Source organism: Phodopus roborovskii, unplaced genomic scaffold (genome assembly GCF_943737965.1).
Source record: "Phodopus roborovskii unplaced genomic scaffold, PHOROB, whole genome shotgun sequence".
NCBI lineage: Eukaryota > Metazoa > Chordata > Mammalia > Rodentia > Cricetidae > Phodopus > Phodopus roborovskii.
The window spans coordinates 3,079,631-3,096,604 of NW_026126447.1; the positions used below are offsets into that span (position 1 = coordinate 3,079,631).

The following is a 16,974-nucleotide window of genomic DNA, read 5'->3' on the forward strand; positions in this document are numbered from 1 at the left end:
ATACTTAGGTATCACTCCAACCCTTTGTCTTTATTTTACATAGTAGCAAATGCTGAGTTGGTAACTATGTAGTCTGTCTGAATCATATATCCTTTTCTTTTCCTCAGAAGCTACTGATAGATTTCTTAATCAGAACAATGAAGGGATACAGTCTATCCCTGGGAGTGGTGACAGAACATCATTTTGTAGTGGGACTGGGTTTTACAGGGTAGAAAAAGGAATTTGGGGGAAGGGAAGATTCTTTCTGTAGGTTAGTTCCCCCAGTCTCAAAGTGATAAATACAATGGAGGGTGATATATTTGAAGGGACACTAGCACACTCACTGGAGCCTGTGGGTCTAGCAGGCCTTGCCGTTCTTCCCTATTCCCTCTGTCTTGCTAAAATCAGATTACAGTCTGAAAGTTAGTCACCAAGTTCTATACCCTTTTTGACCACTTTTTCTTCCTCAGGCTGCCTACCAAAGTCCGGAAATCAGAAGCCCCCTTTGCTTCACCTAATTAACATGCTCAACTAAAATTAAATACCTCATCCTAACATGGGGTTTCCCTTTTATCTTTATAAACCACTATTTGCCTATGTGTCTTGTCAAACTGTTACCCCTCTATCTAGAGCCAGTCCTTTGTTCCTCTAGGACAAGTACTCCTTCCCCCTTCTTCCTCACCTCTCTCTCCTCTACCACCACCACATCATAGTCCATTCTAATATGGACCTTATTCTCCTCTTAAAATGATACCCGCAAGGTCATTTGTTGCTGCTCTCTGCATGAGTCAGATAGCAGCCACTTTAACTTTTCTTCCCCTGATTAATAAAGGATCTCTGTGAAAACAGATGCCTGGGTGTGGTTTGTGCTTAATTCAGGGTCCATGAAGAAGTCCCTACTGTGCAGGGGTCTCCTTCAATATTTATCAGAAGTTTCTGGGACTATAAATGATCCGGGAGAAATCACATAGATTTCTAAGAATAAGCAGTCTAGATATGAGTTTCTATAGTGTGTGTGTGTGTGTGACAGAGAGAGAGAGAGAGAAAGAGAGGGGGGGGAGGGAGGGAGGGAGAAGAAAGAAAATGGGTTCAGATTTACAGGTCAGAATGTATAGCTTGGTAAATGAAGTCATTTGAGTAATGTTACCTGGCCCTAAACTTGATCTGAGTATATGTGATTCTGAAGCCTTTCTGCATCCCTCATGGTGTTTCTTCAGAACCTTTCCATTAGCTTCATATGTGGGCATTTCTTCACCAGCAATGTTTCATGTGGAATTATGTAGTGGTGTTCTCTGAAATTCATATGTTGAAGTCTTCATCTCTCATTGCCTCACCATGTGACTATGATTTAATGAGATAATTAAAATAATGTTATATGGGTTTGCCTTAGTACAATATAAGCAGTATTATTTTTAAAAGATGCAGGGGCTGTGGAAACACCTCAGTTAGTTAAGTGATTCATATGCCAGAAGACCTGCAAATCCCCACCACCCACATTAAACAAACAGACAGATACTTTGCATGTCCCTGAAACCCCAGCACTGGGGAGCGGTGAGTAGATGAGTAGATCTCAAGGACTCACTGGCCAGTCAGCCTAGTCAATCAATGAGTAGGTTCAGTTAGAGACCCTGGCTCCAAAATTACAGTGGAGTCTTCTGAGTTTTACCCTCAGCTCACTAGCCTACTCTTGGGAATGTTTTCCCCTTTGTAATAAACTGTGTCTGTTTCCTTATCTAATAGCAATAATTATAGCAGGAATTAATAATTAATAGTATCAGAAGAGTAGGAACAAACAGGGAAGGAACCCAATAGTGAACTCTGATAATCATACACACACACACACACACTTGCATGTTCATACACATAGAGGTACACACACATGAAATATTCATTCCCCCATGAATAAGCATGTATACACACAGGTATGTATATGTACACACATACAAGAAAAGATCAGGACACAGACACATCCTGATCCTGGCTTCTACACTTCAGCATTATGAGAACATAAGTTTCTGTAGTTTGTAACATCCAGTCTGCGGTACAGAGCCGTCAGATACTTAGAAGTCTAGCTTGACCACTTCTGAAAACAAAACAGGAATGTAGACGTTGTTCGAGGCAGATACACTGGCGAGTATCTGGTTACTTTCCTACGTTCACCAAGCCCAGAGGTCAGATGACTTCCTGGGATTAAAGCCAGCTTCCTCTTGCTGTTCCTCCACTGGCTGGTCGACAAACACCTTCTTCCTGTTCTTAGTCTTCTAACTTGCCTCCTGCGATAGGGCAGATGAATTCTAGAGAAATGGGAAAAAAAAAGTGAGAATGCTAAGGTTGCCAGTCTCACTTCCTCTCACCCTTTAGCCCAGAACATCTTTGAATATAGTACTTGCAGAGAGGCACCCGCCCAGAGAAAAGAGGTCGGTGCCCCAGGGACTCTGCCTTGCCAACAGCTACAGTTAGTTCATCGTGCTTTCTCATGGCCTCCTCTGGTTGCGGAAAATGCCAGGATGATGCCTTCTTTCTGCCTGCCTGGGACACTGATGATGGCTTTGTTCTTCTCCCTGAGACCTGAAAGCTTGGATCCCTGTGTGGAGGTATGTGTCTTAACCATCTCCTTTCCTGCTAGCCTCCCTTGTTTCTCAAAACTGCCCCGAGCTCTGAGCTTCCTGTTGTGTGTTCTGATTTGTTTACTTTGCACAGAGGAGTTAAACTAACTGAAAATCGGAGAAGCTGTGGGTAGGGACAGAGAGACTCAGTGTTAGCAGGGCAGCAACAGGCAGCCAGTGCAGTGTTTTGTTCCAGTTAGACTTCTGAGCTTGAAATTAGTACGACTAAGCATATTGTTTCTGTCACCTGCCTGAATGACATCAAAGAAGTTACTGGACCTTTCTGATGCCAGTTTTCACACTGTAAAAGAATTACCGTGGAGAAAACTAGTGATATCAGATTTTACTGTTTGGTACTGTGGACACTCAGCCTTCAGAAATTATTCCTTCCCTTTCCAACTCAGGTGAAGGTGGCTGTTATTTCTGTCTAAGTAGCATCTGTGAATGACAGAGTGGTGGCTCAGCTGGTTCAGTAAGTTGCTGCCAAGCCTGACTACCTGAGTTCAGTCCTCAAGCACCACATGGTGGAAGCAGAGGATCTACTCCTTTAAGATATCCTCTGAGTGCCTAGTGTCTGCCCTGGCACATGTGTGAATGCATGCAAGTGGACACACACACACACACACACACACACACACACACACACACACACTTTGCTAGCTGTAACATTTTTTTTCCAAATGATAGAATTTTCTGAGAATTTTAAATTCTGCCACTAATTTTAGAAGATAATGAAATGAAAGGGAGGAAAGGGGAAAGAAAAAGAGAGGACGAAAGATAGAGATGCAGAGAATGAGAGAGACAGAGACAACAGACTGAGTCCGAGAGCAGTGTAAAACATCAGCTTAGTCAGTTACCCCCTTCTTGGTGAAATACAGACTAGTGAGTAATGTGACTCATGACTAATTCTTGTTTTCTCACTGCACAGACCACACAATTATCTCAGAAGCTCACAATAGAACTGAGCAAACAGGGAAATAATTTAGGGTGAGGCAGGCTCAGAAGACAGGTATTACCAGTTAGAGTCATGGTGTTGACCTGAGAGAAAATACTGTAGCATAACGAAGACTAACTCCTTGCTATCTTGGAATCTTGCCTTCTGATTCCTTAGTTATGTGTACGGAGATAGAGTTTCCAATCAGGTTCATACTGAGATAAAGTCCCTTGATGTATATTGTATTCTGCCAAGCCCCAAAGGCTGCCTCTCCCTTCCATAAGCCTAGGTCTCAGTTCAATTGGCCTTGTCTCCAGATGACTAGTTTCCTAATTTACAGTCCTTTCTGTAACCACACTTTCGTCTTCATTTGTTTTCATTGGTCCAGGGGACTGAATGTATGAAATTACTCCTTTATAATCTTTTAATAACTCTTTAATGCCACAAAGACTGCTTTTTTCTTACAGAGTATTTACACTGCTTGACCTATTCACTTCACCCTTCCCCTAGATCAGAGCTGTCTTATGGTCAAATTTTGGGATCTGTTTACATAATTTAAAATTTTCCTAGTGGTCAAACTGAAAGAAAAAATGAATGAAGTTAGTTTTAGTGATATATTTTACATAGTCAAATATAGTCCAACTGTTAAGAAGAGTTTATGTCCCATTTTTGGTACAGAATATTAGAAAGTCAGCAATATTTTATGTTTGCCAAAAATTTTGATGTATCCTACACACATTGTTCACATTCAACAGTGACTTATAGCTACAGCACTGGAATGTAGGGTTTTGATTTCAAGATTTAATTTTTAACTTTCATTTTATGTAGATCTCTGTATAAGTGTCTCCTCAGGGGTTATGTAGATCTCTAGATCTCTATACAAGTGTCTCCTCAGGGTGGGTTTTTTTTTTTTTTTTTCTTGATTGTCACATGGAGATCTCTGCCTTTGGCCTTTCAGTATGTGTTTTCATTGATCATATCATCTCATACTTTTGTCTATTTTTAAGTTATTTATCCTCACTTTCCTACTGGCTTTATCACTATGCCACCAGTGTCTAGATCATAATAGGTTTTCAGTTTGTATGTGTGAAGCAAATGAAAGAATGGCTGCTGGACAAAGTCTGATGCTCTTGTTGTGTTCAGGATGTAGCTACCCATGACTTATGCTCTCTTCACTTGCCTGTTTGAAGTTAATTCATTTGAATGTGTTCCCACCGTTTACTTGCTTATATTCTTTTCTTCCTATGATATGCATTTCTTCCCTTTTCCACATGTATAGATGTTGCTCACCGTCCATGTTATGGATCTATTGCCTGTGAACCAGGCATGCTTTGTAGGTTTGAGTCCCTTTCTTTTTCTGTTAGCTGATGTTGAGTACAGTGACAACTGGATTCTTATAGCATTTATTTTTGTACTGTCCATGTCCCTTATCAAAAAAAAGCTTACCATTTGTCTTAGATGGACCTCTGTTCCACCAGGTACAGAAATTTTCTCATTCATTCATCCAACAAATAGCTTCTGGGCATTGAAAAGTCACCATGCACCTTTCTGAGCCTTGGAGACAATGTAGCAAAGAAAATCATCAGAGCATCAAAGCTCATGGTCCAGTTCATCAAATGAACAACATTTGGAAAATAATTACATAAGGAACACAAAGTTGCATGGTGATTGAAACCTGTAAAGGAAATAAAAGAGGGCAAGTGACACCTTATTCTATTGGAAGCACTGTCTTCAAGCACTGTATCATTTAAGCACACATATATGAAGGGGGAACCTACCTGTATAAATTCTCTCCCTATGTGCATTACCCCATCTTTTTATTTTCTTCATATTTAAAAGATGTTTTGGAGATTAGCATAAAATATGTAACATGTGAGTAAAATGTGGATATGCAGCATGAGATTAATAATAGCCAATGATAATTAACATTAATATTTATCACTTTAATTATAGCAAGCTTTGAGATGAGCTCTGATCTCATTTAGTCCTTTGAGAATTCTATTGCTTTTAAATGAGAAAAAACAAAATTCATTGGGTTAAGCAAATCGTTTTCTGGAAGAAGTCATATAATTATAAAATTAGGTGGAAAGTTATAGAATAGGGTTTACAGTATATGTGAAAAAATAGATAAAACTAAGTGGGGACAATAACAATACAAAACAGTTGGTCTTGATTACTGCTTTCCATCACTGAAATCCATGCACTCTAAGACTTCCTCTCATTTCTACACCAAGTTGCTAAAGTCAGTAAGCCAAAGAAGAAAATTAATTACTAAAATAGGTAGTAGCTAAGAAATGTCTTGATGTCTTTACTGGTACTTTTCATGTGGTTGTATATAATTAGGATAAGTAATTAAAATGATAGTAAATTTACATGAAATTATGTATTTACAAAAATATGTGCATTTCACATAAAACAAATTAAATCCACTGAAGTTATTATAAAGCAAACAAACAACAAACATTGTCTCACTCTCAAGATTCCTTAGTTGCCTGTAGTTCTTTATAGAGAGTTGAGAACTCCTGGGCTTTTTACTCTATCCATGGTAGCATGTCTATTTGTTGTCCTTGTTTAGCTCATGTTTAGGCAGTCATATTAGTGAGATTTTATGAGTGTAGTTTCTGACATTATTAGGAGACACAATATCACAATAAACTTGTTCCCTTGGCTCTTATACTTTTTAATTCCCCCCTTTTACAATGAACTCTGAGTGTTAGATGCAAGAGTTTTATTGTAAACGTATCCCTTGAGACTGGGATCCAGATTTATGCATTTTGATTGGTTCTTGTAATTCTCTTTGTTTTTGCATGGGAAAGATTCTTGCTAGGGAAGAGAACACTAATTGGTTATCAATTACCAAATGGTCATTCCTAAAATCATAAATATATATATATATATACATATTTATATATGTATATATATATATATATGAGTAATATTATACAAAGTGATAGGTTGTACTTATGTAATCAGGGTTATGTTTATATACATATTCATGTAACAAAACAATTGATAAAAGAGACCATAGATGTGAAAGAGAGCAAATAAAAAGTTCTGAGAGAGGACTTCAAAGGAGGAAAAGGCAATGATATAATTATAATCTCAAAAATAAATAAATAAAATGATAAAAAAATTACTTTGTACCAAGTGGCACAGAACATCTGTTATGAACCCGAGGATTTAAAAATTGAGAGCCCTTTAACACCTGATTGTCTTGTTCCTCATTTAATGATAATTTTCTTGTAGTAGAAGGTTAACACTATGAGAATTCAAGGAATACTTTTTTCCTAATATATGGAAGAAGAGATTTTATAAGCACGAAGTGGTAGATAAATTAATGGGTGAAGATAGATGTGATATCTTACACTTACAATATCAGCACTGGTGTGCTAGGGGCAAGTAGATCAGGAGTTCAACTTTGGCTATAAAGTAAATTTATGTTCAGACTGGGATAAATGGGTCCCTGTTTCAAACAAAATGAAACAGAAGGACTGCATGGATAGAAGGGTAGACAGGAGAAGGTTGGTGGACATGCTTGTATACCAGTTTTGCCACCCTATTATTTGTCTTTAGGGAGGAGTGGGAAGACATGCAATTGGGAACAGACATTTGTTATGTCATCTTTACAGGTGGATCCTAACATTAGCTACCAATGCATGGATCAAAATCTCAACAAAATCCCGGAAAACATTCCCTCTTCAGTCAAGTACTTAGATCTGAGCTTCAACCCCCTGAGGACATTGGGAAGCCATAGCTTCTCTAATTTTCCAGAACTCCAGTTGCTGGATTTATCCAGGTAATAAATGAGCTTTTACATGCTGCACAAGGTGAGCTAGTTGTTTTTATATGATTGCATTCTTGGCCAAAAAAACATAGCTTAACTATCTCAACTTCTTTCACTGATTCATTCAACAATGTATTACTTGATGTATACCCTACTTTTATTCACCAGGTTTCAGTTTGATGGACAGCTAGATAAGATTATTTAAGGATAGTTCTTGTGCTTATATTAGCTTAAATTATTTTATTAGATATTTGTGGACCACATCATATATGTTGTTCCCTGAGCTACAGAACAAGCATTTTCAGATATATACCCCATACTCCAAATTATCAAGTAGGATTAATATCCAGTTCATTGAGTTAATAAGTTAAAGCTTTGTCCCTGTTATTATACACATAGCACAAATCTAACACATGTTAAAAACTCTGATACTGTGGTTTACAATAGTGATTGATAAACTATGTACAAATAAAGACAAAAAATTGAGTTGATTAGAAGAGGAGCTATTTTATTATTTGTGGGAGAGGATGGAGACATGAATGGGAGCAAAAGATGCCTGAAATAGTGAAAGCAGAACAGAGAGTAAAGAATAAGAAAAACATTAACTTAGGAGAAAGTTGCCAAGATCCAAGAAAAACATTTGCTATTGGCAAGAAACTGTTGCTGAGATTTTCTTTTCTGATTACGTTTGTTGCAACACAATATTTTTTTTAATTTTTTCTTATTTTACATATCAGTCCCAGTAACCTCTCCCTCCTTTTCTCCCTCCTTTCTTCCCTCCCTCTCTCCCACCCTTCCATGCCTCTTGACCACCCTCCCATCCCACCCCTCCACTCCACATTTGGGTGATGCCTTCCAGGAGGGGGTCAACAAAATCTATCAAGTCATTTGAAGTAGGGACTAGGCCCTCCCTCCTGTCTCTAGGTTAAGGTCATATCCCTTCATGGGAAATGTGCTCCCAAAGTCCTTTTGTGCACCAGAGATACATCCTGGTTCCACTGTCAGAGGTCCCTTAGACTGCCCAGGCATTTTAACTGAGACCCATGTTCAGGGGGTCTGAGGAATACTACTCTTTGGAACACCAATTTTTACCAATATCTTAAGTGGGAAGCTGAATCCTTGTTCTTTGACAATTTCATACATATATGTAGTACATTCTATTATTCTTACACTCACCAACACTTAGTTCCTTCTGAACCCGGTAGCCCCGACGCTTTCCAATACATCCCCTTCCTATATTCATACTTTTTTATTTTGTGACCCACCTATTTATGTTTTCTGTGTAACAATAGATTTAGAATAAAAAGCTAAAGCCAACTGTCCCTCCCCCAGAATCTAAAGTTTAACAGGGAATAAAGGATCCCATGATCTCCTCCCTGATCCATGACTTACTATTGGTCGGCTTAGTGTTGTTGAGGTCCAATGCAGGTAACCACAGTTGTTGTGAGATCTTATTTGCAATGGCTGCATCATGCTGAAAGATAGCCCCTCTTCTCCCTGTCTTCTGGCTCTTACATTCTTTTTGCTCACTCTTCCTCAATGTTTTCTGACCCTTAAAGGAGGTATTATACATGTTTGTTTCAGGGATGAGTACATAACCATCTTTTGTTCCTGGCATCTAGAACATCTAAGAATACCTGCATTCTCTACTGTTTGCTATAAGGAGGAGTGACATTTGTTAATTGTATAATAAATACAATTATTTAGATAATAATATGTTGCCATGCTAATTTAACTAAAGCACATTAATATCCACCCTCCCTCCCATCCCAAATATTAGTGTCATAGATCTCTCTAATCACTGTTTTATGACCAGATTAACAATGCTAGGCATGGGTAACCTCCTATGGGAATGTACAAAAATCAAACCCAAGAAAGGTTTGTTACCCCTAAAATAGGCCAACATTTCATCACTAGACACATCTTGCCTGGTAAGTTCGTGTTATAGTTCATAGTGTTCATAGCTAGATGATACCAGTAATAACTTCTTTCTCCCAGCAACCTCTGTTTCTCAAAGCTCGTTGTCAGGGAGGGAAGCTTCCAGCTCAGCTTCAGTTTTTCATTAGTAAATTGTAATGATTGGGGCATTCTTAAAATCTGAAGTAGATAAAGGACCTTCTTTTTTCTTCAGGGTATGTAAAACTACAGAAATGAATCACACGTTTTTATTCTAAAATGCCTTGATAAAGCTCAATATTACGGTATTAAAGGTCTTCTGCAGAGAAGTCATTACTGCCAAAAAGTTAGCAACTACCCTATGTATTACATTCTTTCCCTGGGCATAATACAGTATTACAAAGGGGAAGGGCAACAAATCAGTAGCATGAGGAAGAATGGAGCTCATTTTTCATCCAACATGTATAGCTATTTGTCTTGATGCATGTAACTTTTAAATGACTCACAGTTCTTACTCATATTAAATGAAAATGATAAATTCCCCTGCTTGGTTAATTATTGTTAGAGACTACATGTAGTAAAATTATTTAGTAAGTTTTATACGTTTAAAAATGTTATTATAATCATTCCATTAGGTTTTACATTTTATTTTTTTCTGGGAGATTTGAAGAGAACTAAGTTAGACAGGAGGGTAGAAAAGAAGTAGACAGAATAATTTCTCAATAAAAAGAGGCTGTGATTTCTTACTAATGTCCTGTATAACCGAGCATTGATCTACAGTACAAATGATTGTTTGCTTAGAAAGAACTTAGGTTCCTCTTCCCTAACTTATGGGATAGTTTGCATTAGAGCCTGACAGACAAGCCTCAGTGCCTTTCCAAGTATGTTTAATGTGTAGCAACTGGACTGGGCTTCTAAGAGTGATTTGTAATAGACCAGGTAGCTCTTAGAAACATATGTGCTAACAATCTAAGCAATAGTGGAGAGGCTACGTTTAATGCCCTTCCACAATAATGAGATTGACGACTACCTTATATGCATTCCTACAGCCTTCATCTAGTAGCTGATGGAAGCAGAAGCAGATACTCACAGCTAAACACTAGCCAGATTCCTGGAATCCAGTTACAGAGAGGGAGGAGTGATGAGCAAAGGGGTCAAGACTAGGCTGGAAAAACTCACATAATCAGCTGAGCTGAACAAGGGAGAGCTCATACACCCCAGTCTGATATCTGGGAAACCAGCATAGGACTGACCCAGACCCCCTGAATGTGGGCATTAGTTAGGAGGACTGGGCAGTCTATGGGGCCTCTAGTAATGGATTAGTATTTATCCCTAGTATAGGAATGAACTTTGAGAGCCAATTCCACAAATGGGGAAGGACCTAGTCCTTGCCCCAAATGATGTTACAGACTTTGAAGATCCCCCATGGATGGCCTCATCCTCTCTGGGGAGCAGAAAGGGGATGGGCTGGAGTTTTGTAGGGATGATAAGGGAGGATGGAAGTGTGAGGGAACTGGGATTGACATGTAAACCAACTTCAACTTCGTTTCAAATTTAAATAAAAAAAAAAGGAAAATAAGAAAAGCAAAAAAAAAAAAAAACATGTGCATGTATGAATTTTCCTTTCTTGTGTCTAAGAAAACTGATTTTTGAAGGATTTGATTGACTTGTCTACAGTAATAGTGGGTAATGCTGTTTATCTCAACAGACTAGAGCATCAGCTCCTGTCTCCAGCTTACAAGTTCAAAGGTTTTGTTTGTTTGTTTGTTTTTGTTTGTTTGCTATTGTGTCACTCTATTTCTCTAAATTTATGAGCTAGATATTATGAGATAGAAACAGAGAAAGACCCCTTTTTCCTTATCTGCTATATATGAAAATATATGTATGATTGTAGGATATGGCATCCTATAACTGAAAGAGGGAGCTTGAGAAAGAATCAAACTGAGTTTTATCATTTAGAAGTGGGATGATGGAAACCTGAAGATAGGGAGCTTTTCTGTTCTGCCTGGTCCCACAGACGATTCGCCCCAAGTTAATACACAGACACTACATTAATTATTAAATTGATTGGCCAATGGCTAGGGCTTCATACTGGATCACTCTCTATTAATTATTAACCCATTTCTATTAATCTGTATGTTGCCATGAAGCTGTGGCTTACCCATAATCTGGCATGTTATGCCTTAGGCAGCATGGTGTCTCTCTGACTACTTCTTCCTGCCTTCCTCTCCCAGGCTTCTCCTTGTCCAATTGCCCCACCTTTACTTATTGCCTGGCTACTGGCCAATTGGTGTTTTATTCATCAGTCAATAAGAGAAATATTTATACATAAGGACATCCTCCATCAAAAACCCACACGAAATATGGGTTCCAAAGATTATGCGTGTAACCAGAAAAGTAGATACATACAACCCTTATATGGTTTTTCTCTTCCAATATTCTTTTTACCATACCCCCCCACCTTTTGGCAAATTATCAATAAGTGACAGAACTGATCAGATTGATCTTATTACCTATGAATATCCCAAAGAAGATAGGAAAAGTAAGGAATACTCTAATAGATTTGGAAATGACTCATTTGCAAACTATGTCTGTCATGCACATCAGTGAAGAATATCATGCATCACTGTATGTCAGTTGCATGTGAGTTCTGTTGCTAGCTTGTCTCTATGGATGCTGTATATAGCACAGCTTACATTTATCTTGGAATAAAATTCATAATATTTTATTGAGCTTTTGAATCTCTGTCTGTAAACCCCCCTCTTTACAACTTAATGTTGCCCTTCCTTGGTTGCCACAGAGACTGTGTTTTAGATCCAGTTTTGGCCTGCCTGATGGCTACTTTGGCTTTTAGACCTGCTGTTTGCTTTACTTTTTTTTTTTTTCCTATTTATCATTCAAAATTCTGCTTAAATCTCAGACAAGTCTATTTCTGTTCTCTAAAGGGGGGGGGGGTCAATTCTTGTGATGTGAACATTCATAGCCCACTTTCTGCTTCTTCCACAAAGCTTACTCATGTCACCAATTAACATTTACCTGTGATAATGACAGATTTAAAATACCAGCTGTCATGGGACTGACTCAGATCCCCTGAGCATGGGTCTCAGCTAGAAGGCCTAAGCAGTCTAAGGGACCTCAGACAGGACAGTGGAACCAGGATGTATTCCCAGTGCACAAAATGACTTTGGGGCACATCTCCCATGGAGGGTTATTCCCTCCTAGCCTAGAGACAGGAGAAAAGACTTTGTCCCTACTCCAAATGACTTGACAGATTTAGATGACCCCTCCTGGAGGGCCTCACCCTACATGTGGAGTGGGGGATGGAGGGGAAGGTGGTTCGGGGTGCATGGGAGGGTAGGAAAGAGGGAAAGAGGGAGGGAGAGGGAAATGGGATCAATATGTAAAATAAAATAATTATAAAAAATAAAATACCAGCTGTCATATATGAGTAACTTTTTGTAAATATTAATTCCATCCTTGACACTTATGTGTAATTATTTATGTGTTTGAAATCGACTTTCACCAGTCATTTATCATGACTACTAACAACCACCCATATAGTCTGTACCCATTAGATGTACAATCACAGCCATGTGCAGAAAGAAATGCCTTAACTTCAGTCTAATGCTCTCCCAATTGAGCTATTTCAGCAAAGACAAAACACCTTAATATAATCTAAGATTATTACATATTCTGTCAAACATTTGTTATGTGCCCCAATTATTGATCTTGAATTGATTTCCTCCTGATGGATTTGCTGACTTGCAACTTGTGTAGCCAATATGAGAAGGCTGAGTCTACAGAGCTTCTTTCCTGCTCACTCCATTGTCACCTGCCTTGCTTCCTATGTTTGTTTCTTCACAATCCCATGGTCTATCACATCTGTTTTTAATGTGGTATTTCAGGAATTGTTATGATATTATAGTGCTTTATTAAGCAAGAATACATAATTGGTATCTCTTTTACCCTTAGGTGTGAAATTGAGACAATTGAAGACAAGGCATATCAGGGTTTACACCAGCTCTCAACCTTGATACTGACAGGAAACCCTATCCACAATTTATCCCAGAGAAGTTTTTCTGGACTACCAAGTTTACAGAATCTAGTGGTTGTGGAAATAAAACTGACTTCTCTAGACAGCTTACCTATTGGACACCTTATAACTTTAAAGAAACTCAATGTGGCTCACAATCTTATACATTCCTTTAAGCTACCTGAATATTTTTCCAATCTGACTAACCTAGAACACTTGGACCTTTCTAATAACTATATTCAAAGAATTTACTACACAGACTTACAGACTTTACGTGAAAATCCCCAGCTCAATCTCTCTCTAGAGTTGTCCTTGAACCCAATTGACTTTATTCAACCTGGAGCCTTTCTAGGAATTAAGCTCCATGAAATGACTCTAAGAAGTAATTTTAATAGCACAAATGTAATGAAAACTTGCATTCAAAACCTGGATGGTTTACAAGTCCATCGGCTGATCTTGGGAGAATTTAAAAATGAAAGGAAGGTGGAAATGTTTGACCGCTCTGTCATGGAAGGACTGTGCAAGGTGACCATTGATGAGTTCCGGCTAACGTATGCAGATGAGTTTTCTAATGATATCACCGACTTCTATTGCTTGGCAAATGTTTCTGCAATCTCTCTGGCAAATGTGTATGTGAAGCACCTAGAAGACATTCCTAAATATTTCAAATGGCAAACCTTAGCAGTCATTAGATGTGAACTCAAACAATTCCCACCTCTGGAACTCCCCTTTCTTAAAAAGTTGATTTTTGCTACCAACAGAGGGGCTACCAGTTTTGAGGAAGTGAATCTGCCAAACCTCACTTTTTTAGATCTCAGTGGAAATGGTATGAGTTTTAGGGGTTGCTGTTCTTATTCTGCTTTGGGAACAAGAAGCCTGAAACACTTAGACCTCAGCTTCAATGGTGTCATCAGCATGAATTCAAACTTCATGGGTTTAGAACAGCTGGAATACTTGGATTTTCAACATTCCACTTTAAAAAAGGCCACAGAATTCTCAATGTTCTTACCCCTTGAAAAACTTCTTTATCTTGACATCTCTTATACTAACACCAAAATTGACTTCAATGGCATATTTTTTGGTTTGACCAGTCTCAACACCTTAAAATTGGCTGGCAATTCTTTCAAAGACAACACACTTTCAAATGTCTTTACAAATACTACAAACTTGACATTCCTGGATATTTCTAAATGCCAACTGCAACAAGTATCTTCGGGGGTATTTGACACACTCCATAGACTTGAGTTACTAAATATGAGTCACAACAATCTACTTATTTTGGAACCATTCTATTATAAACAGCTGCACTCTCTCAAGACTCTTGATTACAGTTTCAATCACATAGAAACATCCAAAGGAATACTTCAACATTTTCCAAAGAATCTAACCTTCTTAAATCTTTCTCATAATTCCTTTGCTTGTATATGTGAGCATCAGAACTTCCTGCAGTGGGTCAAGGACCAGAGGCTGTTTCTAGTGAACACTGAACAAATGACATGTGCAACACCTGTAGAGATGAAGGGCTCCCTGGTATTGGACTTTAGGAATGCCACCTGTTATATGCAGAAGACCATCATTAGTGTGACAGTGATCAGTGTGCTTGTGGTATCCACCATAGCATTTCTGGTCTACAAATTCTATTTTCACCTGATACTTATTGCTGGTTGTAAAAAGTACAGTAGAGGTGAGAGCATCTATGATGCCTTTGTCATCTACTCCAGCCGGGATGAAGACTGGGTGAGAAATGAGTTGGTAAAGAATTTAGAAGAAGGGGTGCCCCCCTTTCAGCTGTGCCTCCACTACAGAGATTTTATTCCTGGTGTGGCCATCGCTGCCAACATCATCCAGGAAGGCTTCCACAAGAGCCGGAAGGTTATTGTTGTGGTGTCTAGACACTTTATCCAGAGCCGCTGGTGTATCTTTGAATATGAGATTGCTCAGACATGGCAGTTTCTGAGTAGTCACTCTGGCATCATCTTCATTGTCCTGGAGAAGGTGGAGAAGTCCCTACTGAAGCAACAAGTAGAGTTGTATCGTCTTCTCAGCAGGAACACCTACCTAGAGTGGGAGGACAATGCTCTGGGAAGGCACATCTTTTGGAGAAGGCTCAAAAAAGCTCTTTTGGATGGAAGAGCCTGGGATCCAGAGGGAGCAGCAGAGACAGAAAACAATCAACAAGAAGCAACAACTTCCATCTGAGGAGAACAAAACTCTGGGTCTTACACTCATTCTATTTACAAGTATTACATGTTACAGCTCATCATGGGTTCTGTTGTAGGCAAGGGTCCTATGATGCACAAGGTACCAAGAAGCTGGTAACATAATGGACCTTACAGAGAAGAAAGTGATAATACTCTGATAAAACTACATATCTTCCAGGTATGTTCTTTCACCAACTCAGGCAAAGAATCATAATCAGTGCCCACTGTATCAAACTGAAGGAAAAGAGGCTAAGCTAAGCCCCAGTGAGAGCAAAAAGGAGCATTAGTTATCCCTAGGCCCTTTGACTATATAAAATATATCATGTACTGTGTTTCAATTACCAACTGAACTGAATCTTTGCTTACTTTCCCTTTTTACTACTTAATGCAATTTAAATTCTACTGACTTTCTGAGTACCTGATTCAAAGTTCATCTTCTATTTTATGTCATTTTCTTTTGAACCTATTTCTTCAGGAAACCTGATTAATACATGTTCACAGACATCCTAGGCAGTACTTAGTATGCTATATTTATTAAATAAAAGTTCTTAATATACTTTTATTTTTATAAACTCAGTTATCACTTTTCATGCCTTCTTTATATACGCATATCATAAATAAGGTTGTTAGAGATATGCTAGGAATGCCCATATTTAACTATAATTTTTCAAGCAAGTGTGTAAAATACACTCTGTCACTTTGTCACTGGGTGTCATTCTTAAATTATTACCTACTAAGTTATGGATGTCACAGAGGCAGTGTTAAAAATAATTTGGTTGATGGGATATTTTTAATCGAGGGAATAAAGCAGAGAGGAATGCATGTACAGGAATCAGATAATGTGGTCATTTCTTTTTGATAATTCTGGAACCATAGATGCTCACATAGCTGAGTGGCAACACAAGACATGTTGCAATTAATGTTTCTTTTCAGCAAGTACACTGTTTATTTGACTGGAAGATACTTTCAGGGAGTTATGGAGATCTGAGGTCCTTTCCTCTCATCCTTCCCATTGCTAGACATGCTTTATGAGATGAGTGGACATTGGGAGTACACATTGCTACTTCTTGTTAGGTATCACCTACTGGGGAGGGAAGATTTTATCATTATGAAGACAGGGCATTCAAAGAGCTTCTCAGAAAAGTTCATTTTAATGTGTCATTACAAGAAAGAACAGTGATGACATTCTTAGGGAACTGCAACATTAAAAACACTATAGGCTTTCACCTTATTCAGATCAGCATACCAGTGTATATATACTGGCATATACACTGTGTGTGTGTGTGTGTGTGTGTGTGTGTGTGTGTGTGTATGCATGCATGCCTGCACGTGCACACATAGGTATGTTCACTCAGCACTTGTATATTGCTGGTGGGAGTAAAAAATAGTTGAGCCATTATAGGAAACGGAGCAGGTTTCTAGTTAAAGGAAACCAAAATAGAACTGTTGTAAGATCTAGCAATAACAATTTTAAAAGCAAACAAAGAACTCATGGGATTCCTTTGTTCATTATGTTCAATATGAACATTCCTATGTTCATA

At 38.4% G+C, this 16,974-nt stretch overlaps 1 protein-coding gene across 1 annotated transcript; it reads left to right on the forward strand.

The window, feature by feature from the left end:
- Positions 1 to 2,237: 2,237 nt before the first annotated feature.
- Tlr4 (toll like receptor 4) lies at positions 2,238 to 16,720 on the forward strand. Its single transcript, XM_051188031.1, has 3 exons — positions 2,238 to 2,573; positions 7,149 to 7,315; positions 13,172 to 16,720. The coding sequence occupies exons 1-3, from the start codon at positions 2,487 to 2,489 to the stop codon at positions 15,429 to 15,431; spliced, it is 2,514 nt and encodes an 837-aa protein (XP_051043988.1). The 5' UTR covers positions 2,238 to 2,486; the 3' UTR covers positions 15,432 to 16,720.
- Positions 16,721 to 16,974: the final 254 nt, after the last annotated feature.

Coding starts and splice junctions, on each gene's coding strand:
- Tlr4 (XM_051188031.1), top strand. CDS start 2,487: ATGATGCCTTCTTTCTGCCTGCCTGGGACACTGATGATGGCTTTGTTC. Junction 2,574..7,148: donor GCTTGGATCCCTGTGTGGAG/GTATGTGTCTTA, acceptor TCATCTTTACAG/GTGGATCCTAACATTAGCTA. Junction 7,316..13,171: donor CAGTTGCTGGATTTATCCAG/GTAATAAATGAG, acceptor TTTTACCCTTAG/GTGTGAAATTGAGACAATTG.